The sequence below is a fragment of the Musca domestica genome, unplaced genomic scaffold (assembly GCF_030504385.1).
Source record: "Musca domestica strain aabys unplaced genomic scaffold, Musca_domestica.polishedcontigs.V.1.1 22, whole genome shotgun sequence".
In the NCBI taxonomy this organism is placed as follows: domain Eukaryota; kingdom Metazoa; phylum Arthropoda; class Insecta; order Diptera; family Muscidae; genus Musca; species Musca domestica.
This window is the reverse complement of record NW_026712262.1, coordinates 1,985,595-2,003,467: the sequence shown is the minus strand read 5'-3', so window position 1 is coordinate 2,003,467 and position 17,873 is coordinate 1,985,595. Positions and strand designations below refer to the sequence as shown.

Genomic DNA, 17,873 nt, shown 5'->3' with positions numbered 1-17,873 from the left:
TAACGGCCAAAGGCAAATATCAACAAACAAATTCTCATTTACTGTTGTTGGTGGTGTCCCCAACGTTTTGAAATATTGGTGGGTTGGCTTTTTACGTGTGTAGTTGTAATTGTTTAAGCTCTCCAACAACGAACGAAACGAAGTACACTGACTTTGGGTAATTGAGTTTCGTATCTGTGTACACGTAGCCCCGCAGCGTAGCGCATTCATTAAACAGCAACAATATCCAAAAGACCACACAAGGAACCAACCGAGTGCAATTCGTGAATTAAAAAAAAAAAAATATTATTGAAAGAAAAAATAATTTCATGAACAATTAATAAAATTTTATGAAACAAAAAGACTTCATATTTTAAATGGAAAGTAAGTTTAATAGTAAGGGAAATAATAAAATCAAGTGTGTGTGTGTGCAAATATGTGTCTTCGAAAAAAAATTTCTTCATGATCAGCAAGTGAAAAATCGTTTTAATTTCGTTATGCTTTTGAAAAATTTACAATGAAATAACAACAATTTCACCAACAAATGGAATAAATAGAATCATTTTCATTGAACTAAAAAATGTATAACTTAAATTTTAATTCAATGAAAAATACCATTTATGAAAGAGAGAGTGATCCATTTTTCGTTTTTTGATTGCTTCGTCAATTTTTTATGCATTTTAATTTTTATGTATTTTTTAATCGTAGTTTCTTTTATTTCTGTTCGTTCTCACTTTATCTGCAAATTTGATTGAATTTCTCTTTGGGGGCATACACAGATTCCCATAATAAGTGTGCGTGTGTGCATTGGTATGGGTGAGTGCAAAGAGAGCATTGTTTTCGTTTGGTGGCCAGAAAGAAAACAAATTTTTGTTTTGTAAACAATTTTTTTGCCATTTGTAGTGCTGCTCTTTTCTCTTTCTCTCTCGGAATATATGTGCGTTGGTTCGATGTCAATAAGCTTTTGCATGCAATTTATCGATCAGCAGGTGTGAAGTGTTGCCATATTTTCTAATAAAAAACAAATTAAGTAAACATAACGGAGTTTCTAAAACGTCACATTGCCCTGGGGTCAAATAAAAAACAATTGATTATGCCAATAACTTATTTTAACTTATATATTAAAGTAAAAATTGGAATATTGAATATTTATGTACATGCTGTTTCTTGATAATATATTATTACATGTTTTGTTTTATTCCGTGGTAGAGGAATACAGGTAGGAAAATAAGTAGGTTTTTATGTTTTCTTACACGGTGCAAAAAATAATTTTTCATTCAACATTTTCAATTTCACAATCGGTTTAAATAGAAACTCAACATTTATTACTTGTTATAAGTTCTTTTCCTATTGGTTTAAAAATGTGGGGAATAACACGATTATAACAATACGATATGTATACAACTTGCGTATATGCATGCACAGCGACGTCGTACGATAATGCAAAGTTTTTGAACTACGTTTACATTGTAAAAAATGATCTATCATGATTCACGCCATGAGAATCAAGACAGAGTAGTTTAAAAAGTTCAATGTGAATGTGATATTTATAGAATAGAAAACAATTCTCCTCAATAATTGGACCGATTCTAACATACATATGTTTGGTGTGATGTACAACGATGGATAACAAGTGTCAATCATTGCAGAGATTTGACAAAATCATAAGATACAATCATGGTAGAAGAATACAGGTAGTCGCTTCGATGCAGCTGCTGGGACAGTGAACTGTCAAACCAATTTTGAAATTGAAAATGTTAAATGAAATATTATTCAAATTCGTTAAAATTGTTGGAAAATGCATATCATCAGAACCTCCGATTGGCGTCGTATATGAAAAGATATAGAAATCTACTTCTTTTTGGAAAAAAAGATTTTTAAAATGTTGACACATCAATGTTTCGAAGTGTTGATGCATCTACCTATATTCTTTTACCATGGATACAATAGTACCTACCTATTTTCGAATTAATAGCCAACATGTGATCAGATTATTTTAATCCAAAACTACATCCCTGGATAAGAGTAACAAAAAATTGATTTTCCAAAGTAAAATTTGAAAAATATACAGGGTGAGATAAAAAAAACTACAACAAAGTCAAACGCCATAATTTTTACATTTTTTTTTTTTTAATATTGTTGGATGTCGGAAACAGCATCAAATTTTAGAATAAGTTCAGATTTGTTCGAATTTGTCACCTTTGGCACGAATTATGGCCTTCAAACGACCAATGAAACCGTCACACGCTGCCCTAATGTTGCTTTACGGTATTTTGGCCCATTTCCGGCGAAACGCTTGCTTGAGGTGATCGACACTTTGGTAGTTTTTAGTGCCAACCTTGCTTTCCAAAATACTCCAGACACAACAGTCCAACGAATTGGTATCCGGAGATTTTGGTGGCCATTGTGCGCTGGAAATGAAGCGAGGAACCTCATTTTGTAACCAATCATGGGGGCGCGTGCCGATGCCACGGTCGATTAATACGAGAGGAAAGCGACCATCGGCTGTTATGGCGGCCCACATCATCACCATGGCCGGCGCTTGAGTTCTGGAAGTTCCAAAGGTGCACATTTTCAGCTGACCTCTTTGGCAAGTAAACACGATCAGTTTGTTTGTTTACAAAGTGCTGGACAACGAATGTTTTATCATCGGAGAAAACCCATTTCAGCAGTATCACGGTAACGAACGATGGTACGAAACACAAAAGATTTATTCACATTTAAATACTAGAGTGTTCTAACGATAGCTATTTTTGGTTTTCCAGCCAAATATAAAGAAATCACACTATCTTGAATTCCATCACGAATAAATAAACAATATAAATAGGCTTAGAAATGACAGAAGTCTGTAATTGGTTGCAGTTTTTTAATCTCACCCTCTAACTGTTTTTGTTTTATCTAGCAACTACAAATATGAAATTACAATCTATATATATAAAAATCAATTGTTGTTTGTTGGTAACGGAATCAGTTGAAAACGGATGGACCGATTTGCATAATTATTTGTACAAACGTTCGTCATACCCCGAGTTAGGTTTTCAAAGAAAAAAATATTGACCACGCCTCCTTTTACGCCCACTAATACGATTTATCTAAAATCTTTATATTTGCTAAAATAGTGAAGATATCGGTTTGAGAATTATTAAACGAGATGCTGTTGGCTTTCCATCCAACCCTAAGTACATATTTAGGGGCTGAGGAACGCGCCTACTTTTAAATCTATATCTCTATATGTAAAAGAAAGTTGTGTTAGTTACTACTCTTATAACATAAAGACCGCCGGCCTGATTTTAACGATTTAGACAAATTCGGAATTGCCTCTTGGTAGAAAAGAATAAAATCCAAAAAAATCGCGTAAAAATGTGAAATTTGAACATTTTCATTTTGACTTTTAAAATGTACAATAGTAATGTTTTATATTGCATATTTTTTTCCATTTTGACTTAATATTTTCGAATGTACATTTGTAGTGTTTTTTTGGGTAGTATAAAGCCACAACGGATAAAACTGTTATTTATAGATTTTATGTATTTATTCGTAAGACTCAATAAATACATAAAATCTATAAATGACAATTTTATCCGTTGTCGCTTTATATGAAAATTCTAAAATCGGGAAAAATCGACAATTTTTCAATGGAATCTAATTTCAAAATAATAGTACATTCTACCGACAAACTTCGTAAGGACCTTTAAAAAATTGCCGCAAAAAAATCAGAGAACCAGTTGAAGATTCTTTTTCTTTTTTTTCTATATTGAAGTGTACATTTTTTTATTGGTTTGAATTCTGAATGAATAATATTAAAAATGAAATGAGGGCGCAATACGATGTTAAATGCTTTCTACTCCAGGACCTACATAGTGCTTCAGCTGGAAGATGCGAACACATTTAAACAAACAAAAAATGACCGAAGAAGCGTTATGGGGTTAATTTCAAAAAGTGGACCTGCTTCTTTCATATGACAATAAATTGTCAAATGAGAACACAAAATGCAAAATACATTGGGACTGCAATCAGTCAAATACCGACTATAAAGAACGCGAAATAGAAATTCTAACTAAACATTCAAGATACCTTTAATCGCTTTGGCAGGTCATGATATGGATCATAACCCCTGATAACGGAACAACCCGATTTCAAGTATATTCTACATTTTAACCATATGTTTCGTACTAACTTTAACTTATGTTGATAATTTAAGAAGAAACCATATTTGCAAAAAATTATCACGTTTTGGTATCACCATCATATGATTTAAGGTATTTTCGGGGTCTTGGCCATTTTTTTCATTTTTTGGCCCTTATTTGACATCTTTGTTTCTAAGGGGGAAGAGAACATCTTCTTATAAATTTTTATTTTTCGGAAAAGTGCTCATCTTAGCCTTGAGGCTACCTGGGGTAAAAAGCCCTGGGGTAGAAAATCATCCTAAAGATAATTATCCTCATAGGAATTTATTTAAGTATAGTTCCCACATTAGTATACTCCCAAGTCCACTTTCCCAACCAATGTGTGGTCAGAAAAGAAAATTTGGTATTTTATTGAATTTGTAACCCCCAAGGGAATATTGGTTGGGAACGTAGATTTGGGATGTACGTCTATATGAAATAAACTCCGAAATGTCAATCTGGGACTCATTCAGTCCGAAATTGTGGCAGAAACATGAAAAAAGTACGAAATTATAAAGTAACTTTATTGGATCTCCACCGCACAATTTAAATGACAAACAATTAATGCCCATCTTACGGTAATCGGAGCAAAAGAGTAATTTTTTGGCTATTCTGATTACATTTTGCATTCAAGTATGAGGTGGACAAAACTGAATACCACGCAGTACGGGATTTTAAACGTTGGAAATACAAATTTCAAATTATAGCTCATTTGAATGCTTTTTACAATATCAAAAATTGAGCTGAATTTTCACATGGGGCTATTATAGATGTTCTTTATCATACAGGTATTTAACACTCAAAGCCTATAGCTGGAAAATAAGATCAGGCTATTCAAAATATCTAAAACCGACAGTAATTATAATTTTTGCCATGAATATTAATTTATATTTAGTCATGGAGTCATTACTCATAATCAAGTCATTACTTATAATCAAAATTGGAGTAATTATAATGGCGTCATTACTTATAATCAAATTTGTGCCGCCTACATAAGTCAGATCTGTGATTTATTATGTTTTAAAGACTAAAAGTACGGGCCGGCAACGCGGACCGGGCCAGCTAGTTTATTATAATTTATGTTAGTCAAAGTGTCGTTATTGCTAATTACCAGATGTATTGAATTTTGTGAAAAAACATTTCCAACTATTTCAAAATTATCTATTTCAAACATATTTAAATATATATATTTTTATTTTCCCATTTATTTTACAGAGTTTGTCCGACATTCAATAAAGCTCTTCTAAAACAATCCCACATTTTATTTTCGATGAGGATTCTCTGAAAAACTCACTGTCAGCAAAAATTGACCAATATCGTCATCAATATATATTCATCTTGGAAAGTTCTTAAATGATTTTATAGAAACAAGCATGATCAACAGCGTAAATACTTTGGAATTTCTTAAACCAAATTTGTTGGGTATGGATAAGGTTGGTAGCACCAACTCAACCGCAAGAACACATCATCATCAATTGTTTGGACACACTGCAACTAGGAACTTTTACAACATTGTTGGCGGTGCTGACCACCAGGTGGCTCACGAGGAACCAAATCAGGAACGCGTTAAGGTGCAACTTTTGCAGAATCACAAAAAATTACAAAATAATGATTGTGGGATTAATATTTTCGATTTAATAAACACCTCCAAATATAAAATTATGGATGATGCTGATGGTGTGTGCCCCCAGCAACAAGAACAAGAGGAAGGAGAGATACAAAACGAGAGGGAAACTGATGCTGACTTGGAAACAAAAAGTGCCTTTAATCTAGACTTAAATAAACAGAAAATCTATAGAAACAACAACAATAATAATAAGTCATCACCAACACCAGAGACAAATAACAATGATTTGTTTTTCAAACAAAATCTCCAACAAAATGGCTTTATAAATAAACAACCGCAGCATCAACCACAACAAAAAACAATGATGGTTTTATTGCCACGCCGTACTGAAGATCAAGAACATGCTCATCGACGCATTGAAATCGTTCATAATTATGCAAAATTGAAGTCGTACGAAGATGAGTCGTCAGAAAGTCAATCGCCAAACGGTAGCCGTAACAGCAGCTACTTGGACGACGAGGAAGACGATGATGACGAGGACGACGAAGAAGACTATGAAGTGGATGATGACAATAATGATGCTGACTATGATGCCGAAGAAGATGAGATGATTGATTTGGATGGTGTTTATGAAGATATATTCAAACGTAGAAAACTCCCCAAATTAACCAAGCAAACATCAATGGATGCTGGTGCATTTAGAATGGTGGAAAAACCAAAGTCCGGTAACAGCAACAATAAAAGGTGTAATAGTTTTAGCGCACCACCACAAAAACTTCAAACTGCAACAAAGGACCAAAAAAGTGACGAAGATGTTGACATACACGTTGATGTAGACGTGGAAACAGTAGATCATGCTGCAGATGTCCAAAATCGCCCAATCACAGCTACACCAGCAAATTGTGGAATATCTAGTGATGATGCTGTCATAAGTAAGCCCGACCATCATGCTCGTCGTCCAATGAATGCCTTTTTAATATTCTGCAAACGTCATCGTGCCATTGTCAAGGATCGTTATAAGAATTTGGAAAATAGGTAAGTTTTTAAATGATTCAGTTATACAAATGAATTGGTTGAGGGTGCTTTTGCACGAGGAAGATCATTTCTGGCCAAGTATTTTCAATTCATTATGGTTTATAGTTAAAGGTTTTTAAGACAAATATTTCATTTGTCCTCACATCCGAACACTAAGAATGGGTCAGAACCAATATATATTTTTAAGACCGAGTGGAACATATGTCGTTTGCTATCAAATACCGGCGTTTCGACGATCTAGTATTTACGGGTACTGTACCGCAATAACGCTTTCCACATCAGAAAAATAGTTAAAAACCCAGTAACAAAAGTCTTAAAGTCAGGCGGGCCGACATTATGATATCCTACACCACTTGGCATATTTAGTAGAGCTTCACATAACAAATAAACATTTTTATGGGGAATTTGTGAGAATTAAATCATACCTACTATGATTATAGTTATAATTTAAAGTCTGAAGGAACTAATATTTGAGAGGAATATCCTACTCAGAATCGATTTCTACTAAATTTGCCGAGGCATTTGTGCCTTTTCAATTCGGGCTTGTATTACCCATTTGGTGCACAACTAACTTGAAATTGGCATATATAAAGATACGCTGTGCAGAACAAATTCAACAAATCGGATCAAAAATAATATGAAAGCTATAGCTATATCTCAATCGATTTTTACAAAATTTGACATAATTGTTTCTAGACCCAATATGGTCGTCAGTGCCGAATTCCATCCCATTTCGGCTAATATTACACGTTTGATGCACAATAAAAGGCCAATCGGACGAAGATACATATATGGGAGCTTTATCCAAATCTGTTCCGATTTCGATAAAATTTAGCGAAGGTGTTTCCAAGCTGTATTTGATATATTTACCCAAATATCGTTGTTACAGAATGCATGTTAGGGCTGCGGAGGGTAAAAATAACAAATCGGATGAACAATATATGTGGGAGCTATAACTATATCGGAACCGATTTCGATCAAATTTGTCATATATATTTTCAGGCCCAATTTGATCGTATGTGTAAAATTCCATACTATCTGGGCTGATATTACACGTTTGGTGCACAATAAAAGCAAATCGGACGAAGGTATATATGGGAGCTATATCTAAATTTTTACCGTTATCTCCAATTTCAATAGAGTTCGTCCTTGGGCCAAACAAATGATTTGTGCAAAATTTTATTTGGATCGCGCAATAAATACGACCTTTGCCATGTTTACAAAAATACATAGACAGTCGGACGGAAACGCATAAATCGACTCAGAATGGGATTCTATGCAGATCATTAAAAGGAACTATGGGTCTATCTCGTTTCCTTTTGCCTATAACAAACAAATGCACAAATACATAATACCCTGACCACCTTGTGGTGTAGGGTATAATAAGTGCTTGAACGTTTTTGGCACAGAAATAGTTATTCTATTGGGAAGTCGGGCTGAGCATTTATGATGTGCATAATTTGAACATTGTCCCAAAAATGTAGAAAAACTACTTTGGTTTCATTTTGGACTTTTCGTATGTCATTATTCACGTGTTTCCATACAAATCGAAAAACCAATTAGAAACCAATTCAACCTTATTACTGTATTTTTTCCATCTCTCAACAGGGCAATAACAAAAATCTTGGGTGATTGGTGGGCATCATTGGATGTCAGCGATAAAAAATGTTTTACGAATTTGGCTCAACAGGTAAAACTTGAATCAATAGATAAGAATTGCAATATATAATTAACACCACATCTATTTGTTTCAGAATAAGGATGCCTTCTTCTCGGCCAATCCCAATTTTAAATGGTACAAACTGCCAGCACCTCCCCTACGTACTCTGAATACACGCCCAAATGCTGTTGGCGATGGTATTGGAGATATGTTGGAACAAGACGATGCCATCAACCATCAACATATGACAGTTGTCAACAATACCACCACCACCACCACCCCTGTGCCCGTGGTTAATAATATGACCAATCATAGGAATTTTTTCAAATTAGCTGATGAGGCACAAATGGGCGATTTAAGTCAATTGATGCAAAATAAATCGGGAACTCAACAATGTGCACTCCAACAGGCCCTCGGTGAAACATCACAGTTCATAAGGTCTTACATCACCGGCAACGTAGAGGAGCCGGAAATTGAAATGCAACGGAAACATCAGTCCCTGAAACGTCCCATCTACAATGAGAACAGTTTTTCTAGTAACAGCAGCGAAGAAGATGCTCTAATACCAAAGAAAAAAAGCTCCAGATCATGTAAGGGTAAAATATACCAAGAATTAATAAATTCTGGTCAAATAGCAGCACCAGCTATTAAAAAATCCAAATCAATGCAACGGGTGACAACTGAATCGACAACCCAACAAAGTTCAAATTGTTTTTCGGATTACATAGGCCATAGACATTCAAATGAAACCACCAACCAGATGATGGTAAACATTAACAACAACACTAATGCCAGTACACAATTGGAGAAGCAAGATGTTTTTGATTCAAACTCCGAAACGGCGAATAACACTAGTCCACATGATATGGCCAGCTTCGATTTGGAGGAGAAAATCAAAGAACTTCCAGCCTTAAGTTTAGACGAATATCTGCAACGTAAACGTAATACTAAAAAGAAAAAGAAGTTTACCACCAATGGCAAAAAACGCAGCAACCGCGGCAACAGCAGCACAACTGGTAGTGTTCAAGGTAATAAAGCGAATGCTATGGGCAAGGGTTCCCAAAATCCAATTTCGACATCATATGGCTATAATATCCTGGATCCCCGAATAATTCAACAAAGAAGACAACAACAGCAGCAGGCAGTTGGTAGTCAAAAACGTAAAGCACGCAAAGAAAGCATTACCCGAAGAGATGTTTCGGCCATTGAGGAGGAAGTTGCCTCCCTGATGCCTCTAACCATAAATGGTTGTTGTTATTATCAGGAAGCTTCTTTGCCATTGTCATCATCATCATCATACAAGAATAATACAAAAGACATGAACTCTAATCCCGAATCAACATCACCAATCATTCCAACAGCAACAGCTCACCCAACAACCGGTGGTGAGCTGCAAATGTCCAAAAATACGAGCAAAGAGTTGTTGACCAACAATACCTTAAATGACAATACATCATCTACCTCAGATTTACTCATACTGGCCGAAGTCGCTGCCAATCGCACTGAATAAAAAAAGAGTAGTTCTTAAAACAATGAAATACTGATAAGGAAAAAGAAACACATTTAGAAAATCAAATGATATTTATCTAGAGACATCATGTTAGTATATAAGTTAAACAATCTCCTCTTTCCCACCCCTAATCTACTACTACTACACTTATAACTTCCATCACAAATATATATTTTTAAAATGTAATTTAAAAAAAAAATCAGTCAATTTATGACGATATTAAAAACAATATTGGCGCCAGTATGGATTCTAAATATCTATTTTAATTGTAATGGCTTTATTGTGGAAACATAAATTCTATTTTCACAAAAAACAAATGGTATAGCTCAAATTTGGCAATGAATTCTCAAGAATGTAAAGCAAATCATATTTTCCCCATACAATAGTCAAGTGTGTTTAAAGATCTCTCTTTTTCGCTCAAGTGATGGATATTAAACTTTAATTTACAATTAATGTTATTAACTCATGCTTTAATCATTTGTTTAACCCTATGGTCATTTCAAAATGAATCCACCAAAATGTGCAATACAGTTAGTAATGAAAATAAACAGATAAAATAGCCTAACCGAATAATCGAAAAACAAAGCAATCGGCAAACAATCAAAAGTCTTGAACAAGTTAAGGCTGTGAAATCAATTGATTTCCAATTTTATTGTTTTTTTATTGTTTCAACATGAATAAAGTCAATATTTTTGTTATTGTTATTAAGAAATGTTTTTAAGAAAAGAGTAGGGGGATTTCTTTGGAATATTTTCCTTAAATAATCAGTCTTAGGGTATATTAATAAATTATAACTAAAGCTGCCCAGAATTATAAAAGAAAATTGATGTAATCCGTGGAAGATGACTCCAATCTAATTGGCATTTGTTTTCTGCGTCTTGGTAGTAGCACTATTGTGACCATCTTGATATAATTACATAGATGCCTTAATATGTATGCTGTTATTATTTTAAATAAGGCACGAAACTGTTTTTTTTGTATGTTTGTTGTTGACGACAACAACATAAAGTCCACTATGTTAATGAATACAGTTAAAATAACATTGTTTTCATATGTATTTTTAATAATGAAATATACATACATATATATATTTTAGACTATACTTAGACACTCGTAAATATATACAATAATAAATATTATAGTTATTTTAAATAATGTTACATTTTCATTGCTGTCGACAGTCAAATGAGAAATATTTAAATAAAGTTGTATTTATTTTTAAGTAAAAATTTCCACTTGTTTTGATTTTAAACTTGACCATGAAAGACACCATATATTTAGCAGATGCTTCAATTGGACACCTATAGCTAGTTGTTGAAACGAAAAATTGGCATTGGTTCAAGTCTAGTCACTGTGGACAGCTTTAGCCTCAAGTCTAGTCAAAATGTTAAGAGAAGACAAAAGAAGAGATAATAGCAAATTTGTCATAAGCAAATAACAACGACAAATCTTTGACGGATTCGATATAAAATTTGAATGTTAGCAGAAATATAAATGAAAATGGTCTCACGCCTGAGAAAAATAAAACAAATAAACCAGCAGCTAAGTTCGACCGTTTTTTTACAACCTCCACCATTTGGATTGAACTTGAAAAACTAAAAAAAATACGTCGAAAAATACTGCTCAATTGAAAAGCTTTATATGGGGGATATGCGAAGATGTGGTGCTGGATAAGTAATTTTTTGTCATATTTTTTGTCAATTCCGAACTTCAAATACGAAATTCGAAACAATTCCTTTGAATAATGTCGCTAATATCATCATAATATCGAATATTATACCGTTGAGAGAGAGAGAGAGAGAGAGAGAGAGAGAACTCCTAATTTGGATTTCAGACTATTCCATCGAAAAATGTAGTGACGAAGAACTCCTTGTATAGAATTTCAGACAATTCCATTGAAAAATGTTAAAACCATGAAAATACCGAATATTGGGGGGAGGGGGTACCGTTATATGGGTGCTATACGATATCGTGGAAATCGCCTTAGAATTTTACGCTCATCGAGAATATGTGTTACAAACGGAATGACGAACTTAATATACCCTCCTCAGGATCACTGCACCTAATATGCAAATCGTAATCCTTCTTAGATCTAGATAAAATGAAAAGAGACAACGGTTTCATTTTGAGCTGGACCGATAGTTTTTGATACTTTAAACCAAAACTGTTAGCCTTATATATTAAAATGAAAAGTTATTTTGTAATCCATAAGCCTATGTCTCACACCGAACAGACTTGGACAGTGGCAGAATAAATGTTCGACCGTTTCAGTTTCCTCCTCATCTTGACATGACCCTTTTGCTATAGCCATGGAGATGAGCGACCCTGATATCTTCTCGTCATATCTAGCCAGGAGACTTCATCGAGTTGTCGATATACAAATCGATCGACTTGGATCTAGATGAGACGTTGCAAAGGCCTGGAACACAACAAATCTTGATCGGCGGCTTTGATTTTTATACCCTCAGCCATATGGCTAGAGAGGGTATATATCATTTGATACGGCCTCATCGAAATAATGGTTTTAGAACCTAGGTCTCTTTGGACCAAATCTGTTTCAGGACATTTGCAGTCGATCTAGCGATGTCCGTCCGTCTGTCTGCCTGGCTGCGCACCAGGGTAACTCTCGAAGGGAGCATCCGATTTGATCCAAACTTGGAACATCGTAATATTATTGTCAAACTTAGATCGAGTTTTGCTTTACTCTTTTTTCAGATTCTCGCTTATTCACTATCCGCTATTCGTTTCCTTCTCTTTTCTTTATTCTATTCTCCGCTTCTTTCAATTAGGATGAACACAGTGGACCAATAGGTCACCGAGTGGAGTGGTTGTTTATACAACCGCGCATCCTTTAACCTAACCTAACCTAGACCGAGTTCGGAGATCGGTCTACTTGTTCTGGTATCTTCCCCACAAAATTTCAACATTTTCAAAGAAAATAATTTACTGCACAGAAAAAGAGAAAGGATAATCCGGCACTGCTTTAACTCTGCAAATCCTATTATTTGCATCAGTGCTAGGTCATGTGCGAAAATGGACCATATCGGTCCACTCCATCCGGTACGTCCCCCGCAAAGAGTTGACCTTTGAATAATTATTCCTCTTATAAAATGTGATGTAAGTCTGGTGTGAAGATGGAATATATTTGTCCACTCCTTCAAAAATTTGAATATTGATGAAGCTCATAAAATACGATTCCATTCTGACTTTGCACATCTCAATATTTCCAAAAATATAGGATCTGTTAAGAATATGGTAGAGATCGAACCATTCCTTCTGGTACAGGAACGATTACAACATCCGAAATAAGCATCCCGTTCTCTTCAAATTAAACATTTCAAAATATTTGTTTAACCCAAGATCTGGTGTGAAGATCGGATATATCGGTCTACCCCTTCGGGTACCTCGGATAGAGTTCGGATCATTTCTTCTATAATGTTTGTCGAAGCTTATGTATATTTTTGTATTCAACTGATATAGCCTTTGAATTTCACGAAGTTCATTTACTAATTTCGTAATAAACATAGTATCGTAACATATTTATTAAAACATATATTTTCTTTATTTTTTATATTAAAAATCCAAAAGCAAAAAAATATTATTATTTCTAAAATCCTCTACAATCTCAGTCTTCGCTATCATCGGACTCGGCTTTGGAAACTTTAATTTTAGGATTACTGCCGTAGGCCTTTTTTTCCGAAGAAACCATACGAGATGAACGAGATTGAATGCTACGTTGAGCACTACTAGAACGTTGGAATTGTGATGGCGATGGAGTATTTCGGCGATTTTTTGCGAATAGTTCCTGACACGATAGGGCAGCAGTTAGGCGACGTGTGTGTGCAGGCAATGGCATATGCGGATGTAGTTTAGGTGTTAATTCACTATCTTCCTCGTGTTCTCCGACATCCGATGCAACCATCGGCGACGAACGATGATAAGTCGGTGTAACTTGACGAGGTGTTATGATAATTGGACGTTTATCACTTAGTATGAATGAGCCATCGGGCAATGGATACAGTTTTTGTTTGGACATGCTGTTTTCATTTAAACTAATATCGGATTCCGATTGATTTTCATCAACATTTGAATTTGAGTTATCCAAAACATGTGAATCATCAGCCAAGTGGAAAGATGCTCTTGAGCCCATTACATTTTGAGGGCTATTCATGGAAAGTTTTGATTTCGATTTTATCTAGAGAATATACAAAAAATGTTAAAACATTTAAAATAAATCTTTGAGATTTCGAGATATTATCTAAATAACTATATTCGACGGTTGTTAGGAAATGTAGTCATCTTTAAAATATTGCTAATACCCTGACCCGTAAATATGTCACAAATTCCTTCACAGGACCTTCGCTAATATGACAATTATTCAATTTCTGAATATCTTACCTTCCATTCTTTAGTTTGTGGGCTGCTTATGCGCCATTAAAAAATCTAAGATTTCGAGATATCATCTAAATAACCATATTCGGTAGCTGTTTGGAATTGTAGTTACAGCGTCATCTTTAAAATATTACTAATATCCTGGCTCGTAAATATGCCACAAATTCCTTCACAGGACCTTCGGTAGTATGAACTTTATTCATTTTCTGCATATCTTACCTTCCATTCCTTTGTTCGTGGGCTGTTTATGTGCCATTCTTTACAATCCTCTCTTAAGTCTTTAGTCTTCAAATTGCTGCCACTGCCATATCGTGATTCCTTCTTATCCAGCGATGATGATTTTTTACCTCTAAAAGACATTATGTTACGCAGGACGCGGGGAAAATAATATAATATAATCGTCATGAGTATAACAGCAACAATGGCTTCCTTAAAACTACTCGAGATGTAAATCAAGGCCAAGGACATTAGTTGTAGCAACCATTTGATAATGTTTTTTGAACGGCGATTCTTGGGTGGACCCCAGCGATAGCACAAAAAGAACGATATGAGACCGGTTATTCCGATGTACCAGCATACATAATTATGATATGTCATCATGATCATTTGTATATTATCCCAAAGCATGCGAATGACATAAATACCAACGGTCCAGCCGCCAATTAAAACTCCATACATCATGGCACGTCTACGCGAGGAATAAGATAAAACCGTAAATCACATTAAGGGATATTTAAATATTTTTGAAATCAAAGCAGACCTTGGCATCAATTTCCCCGAGAGCCATATTAACAGCAGAAAGGAAGAACAAATACCAATAATAATTCCAGTTATATAATAAAATATTGAATTTGTACTTAGTACGCCGGAAAACAGAAATATCGTTATGCCACCAAGCAGCAGCATGAGACGTACATAATCAACTTTTTCTTGCAACAAATGCACCTTGTACGGCTGAACGCTCTCGATACCAATACATTGTTGCGTAAATGGTGACAGCGATAAACGCGAACGTTTTTGAGAGAATAAATTGAAACTGAAAAGGGAACGGTGATCGTTGTAGTGTTCCTCGACTTCTTGAGGTGTGGTGCCCTCATATTGAGTATAATCATCTCCATCGATTTCTAAGACCAGCTCAATCGACTCCAACAGACGGCCTAATGTTTTTGGTTCGCCGGAATAGCAGTAGGTGTTCAAGTGTTTTTCAAAGAAACCACGTTTCAAGGGCTTAAAAACGTACGTGGAATTAGCTTCCATGAAATGGACTGAAACAGAAACAATATCGATGCCTATTCACACACACTAAACATGTCAGACTAACCTTTAAATTTGTCTGGAGCTCTTGCCACTGTAGGAATCGATTCTAACCCATCTTCAGCTAAGGATATTTGTATTAGCAATGAAAGAAATAACACCAGCAAGTCCATTTTGTTTATTTTATTAAACTATTATCAATATTGTCCATTTGTTGTAATTGGTAATTGGTTAAGTTGTGTCATGGAATTCATATGTCAATTTGAAATGATAAATAATAACTGTTGTTTTCCCGATTAAAATGTCATCGATATTCGATAACTTGAAATTACTACACAGAGACAAATAAGCGATCTAAACTAGCCATGGGATAAAGTGAGATATTAATAAGAAATTACACTACACCAGAGACTTTCCAAAAGTTTGTTTTAACATATGATGGTCTGTTGCAGATTTCCCCTTTATGAAAAAATAAGAAAATATTCTTCAGTTTTTGTTTTCATAGAACAAAAATCTAACAAAATTTAATGTGAAATTTAAACTTTTATAAAGGAAAGAAATGTCAAATGAAAAATTTTATAAAGAAATATTGGCTTAACTCTAGTTTAGCAAAAACTCTTCAATTTTTTCGAAAATTTTTTCAGTGGTAGGTATTTTAACCCTGATCTCGGAAAACTATTTTTTTCTTGGGGGGCGGACCTGGGACCCCAGAATTTTGACCCGAAAGTCCGGGTTTGAGACCCCGACTAGACCCGGATCCACTTACCCGATATAGACAATATGGGTATCGTTGGAAAGCTTATGAACCGGCTGCCGTGGGCCTTATTACTTTATTCAATATATAAGTTGTATTTTTTTATTTGTTTAAATATTGTATGTATAACTAGCTGGCCCGGTCTGCGTTGCGGCCCGTACTTTTAGTCTTTAAAGCATAATAAATCACAGATCTGACTTATGTAGGCGGCACAATTTTGATTATAAGTAATAACTTGATTATGTATAATGACTAAATATAAATTAATATTCATGGCAAAAATTATAATTACCGTCGGTTTTACATATTTTGATTAGCCTCATCTTATTTTTCAGCTATAGCCTTTAATTTGAGTATTAAATACCTATATGATAAAGAACATCTATCATCTAATTGTTTGTCATTTAAATTGTGCGGTGGAGACAATAAATAATAATTTTATAATTTCGTATTTTTTTCATGTTTCTGCCACAATTTCCGACTAAATGAGTCCCAGATTGACATTTCGGAGTTTATTTCTTTATAAGAAGAGGTTTTCTTCCCCCTTAGAAACAAAGATGTCAAATAAGGGCCAAAAAATTAAAAAAGTGGCCAAGACCCCGAAAATACCTTAAATCATATGATGGTGATATCAAAACGTGATAATTTTTTGCAAAGATGGTTTCTTCTTAAATTATCAACATAAGCTAAAAATAGTACGAAAAATATGGTTAAAATGTAGAATATACTTGAAATCGGGTTGTTCCGTTATCAGGTGTTATGACCCATATCATGACCTGCCAAAGCGATTAAAGGTATTTTGTATTCTTTATAGTCGGTATTTGACTGATTGCAGTCCCAATGTATTTTGCATTTTGTGTTCTCATTTGACAATTTATTGTCATATGAAAGAAGCAGGTCCACTTTTTGAAATTAACCCCATAATGCTTCTTCGGTCATTTTTGTTTGTTTAAATGTGTTCGCATCTTCCAGCTGCAGCACGATGTAGGTCCTGGAGTAGAAAGCATTTAACATCGTATTGCGCCCTCATTTCATTTTTAATATTATTCATTCAGAATTCAAACCAATAAAAAAATGTACACTTCAATATAGAAAAAAGAAAAAGAATCTTCAACTGGTTTGCTGATTTTTTTTGCGGCAAATTTTTAAAGTATTAGAAATGATTGTTGAGGCACGAGGATCGTTTAAGTTTAACAATTCATGTTCTTTATTTAAGAAGAAGTAAAAGACAACTAACTGAACGTTACAACAGTAAACTATATTTATTACATGGAATGTTAGGATGATGTATGTGATGCATGTATAAGAGTATATGTGTATTTGTACAATGTACATAAAAACAATGTTGCCACATCTAATTCTATTATTAATCATTTGGGTATTCTCATGGGTTACCGTGCTCATGTGATGTACAATTGCAAATACCAACACTCCTCCTCAATTGTACACGACTTGTGCCAAGGTTCTGAATTTCTCCAGCTTTGACAATGGTAATGGTTTAGTCAGCATATCAGCAAGCATTTCTTCGGACTGGCAATAATTACATTCGATGACCT

The 17,873-nt window shown here is 34.5% G+C and overlaps 2 protein-coding genes across 3 annotated transcripts in view; one reads left to right on the top strand and one right to left on the bottom strand.

The window, feature by feature from the left end:
• LOC101892289 (uncharacterized) overlaps positions 1 to 10,660 on the top strand; it is a 30,379-nt gene extending 19,719 nt beyond the window's left edge. Inside the window, exons 1-4 of one of the 2 annotated variants that reach the window (XM_059123028.1) lie at positions 71 to 363; positions 5,361 to 6,747; positions 8,356 to 8,437; positions 8,502 to 10,660. In XM_059123028.1, the coding sequence (XP_058979011.1) occupies positions 5,519 to 6,747; positions 8,356 to 8,437; positions 8,502 to 9,917 (2,727 nt within the window). In that variant the 5' untranslated portion in view covers positions 71 to 363; positions 5,361 to 5,518 and the 3' untranslated portion in view covers positions 9,918 to 10,660. Of the gene's footprint in view, positions 1 to 70; positions 364 to 5,360; positions 6,748 to 8,355; positions 8,438 to 8,501 lie in introns of those variants that run through there. The other variant, XR_009342311.1, reaches the window with a different exon arrangement.
• A 2,796-nt stretch (positions 10,661 to 13,456) lies between these two features.
• LOC101892121 (nuclear envelope integral membrane protein) lies at positions 13,457 to 15,949 on the bottom strand. The gene is made up of 4 exons (XM_011296004.3): positions 15,631 to 15,949; positions 15,070 to 15,574; positions 14,529 to 14,997; positions 13,457 to 14,112 (listed from the first exon to the last, which is right to left on the bottom strand). Exons 1-4 carry the CDS (start codon positions 15,734 to 15,736, stop codon positions 13,543 to 13,545), a joined length of 1,650 nt encoding a protein of 549 aa, XP_011294306.2. The 5' UTR covers positions 15,737 to 15,949; the 3' UTR covers positions 13,457 to 13,542.
• Between the last annotated feature and the right edge of the window lie 1,924 nt (positions 15,950 to 17,873).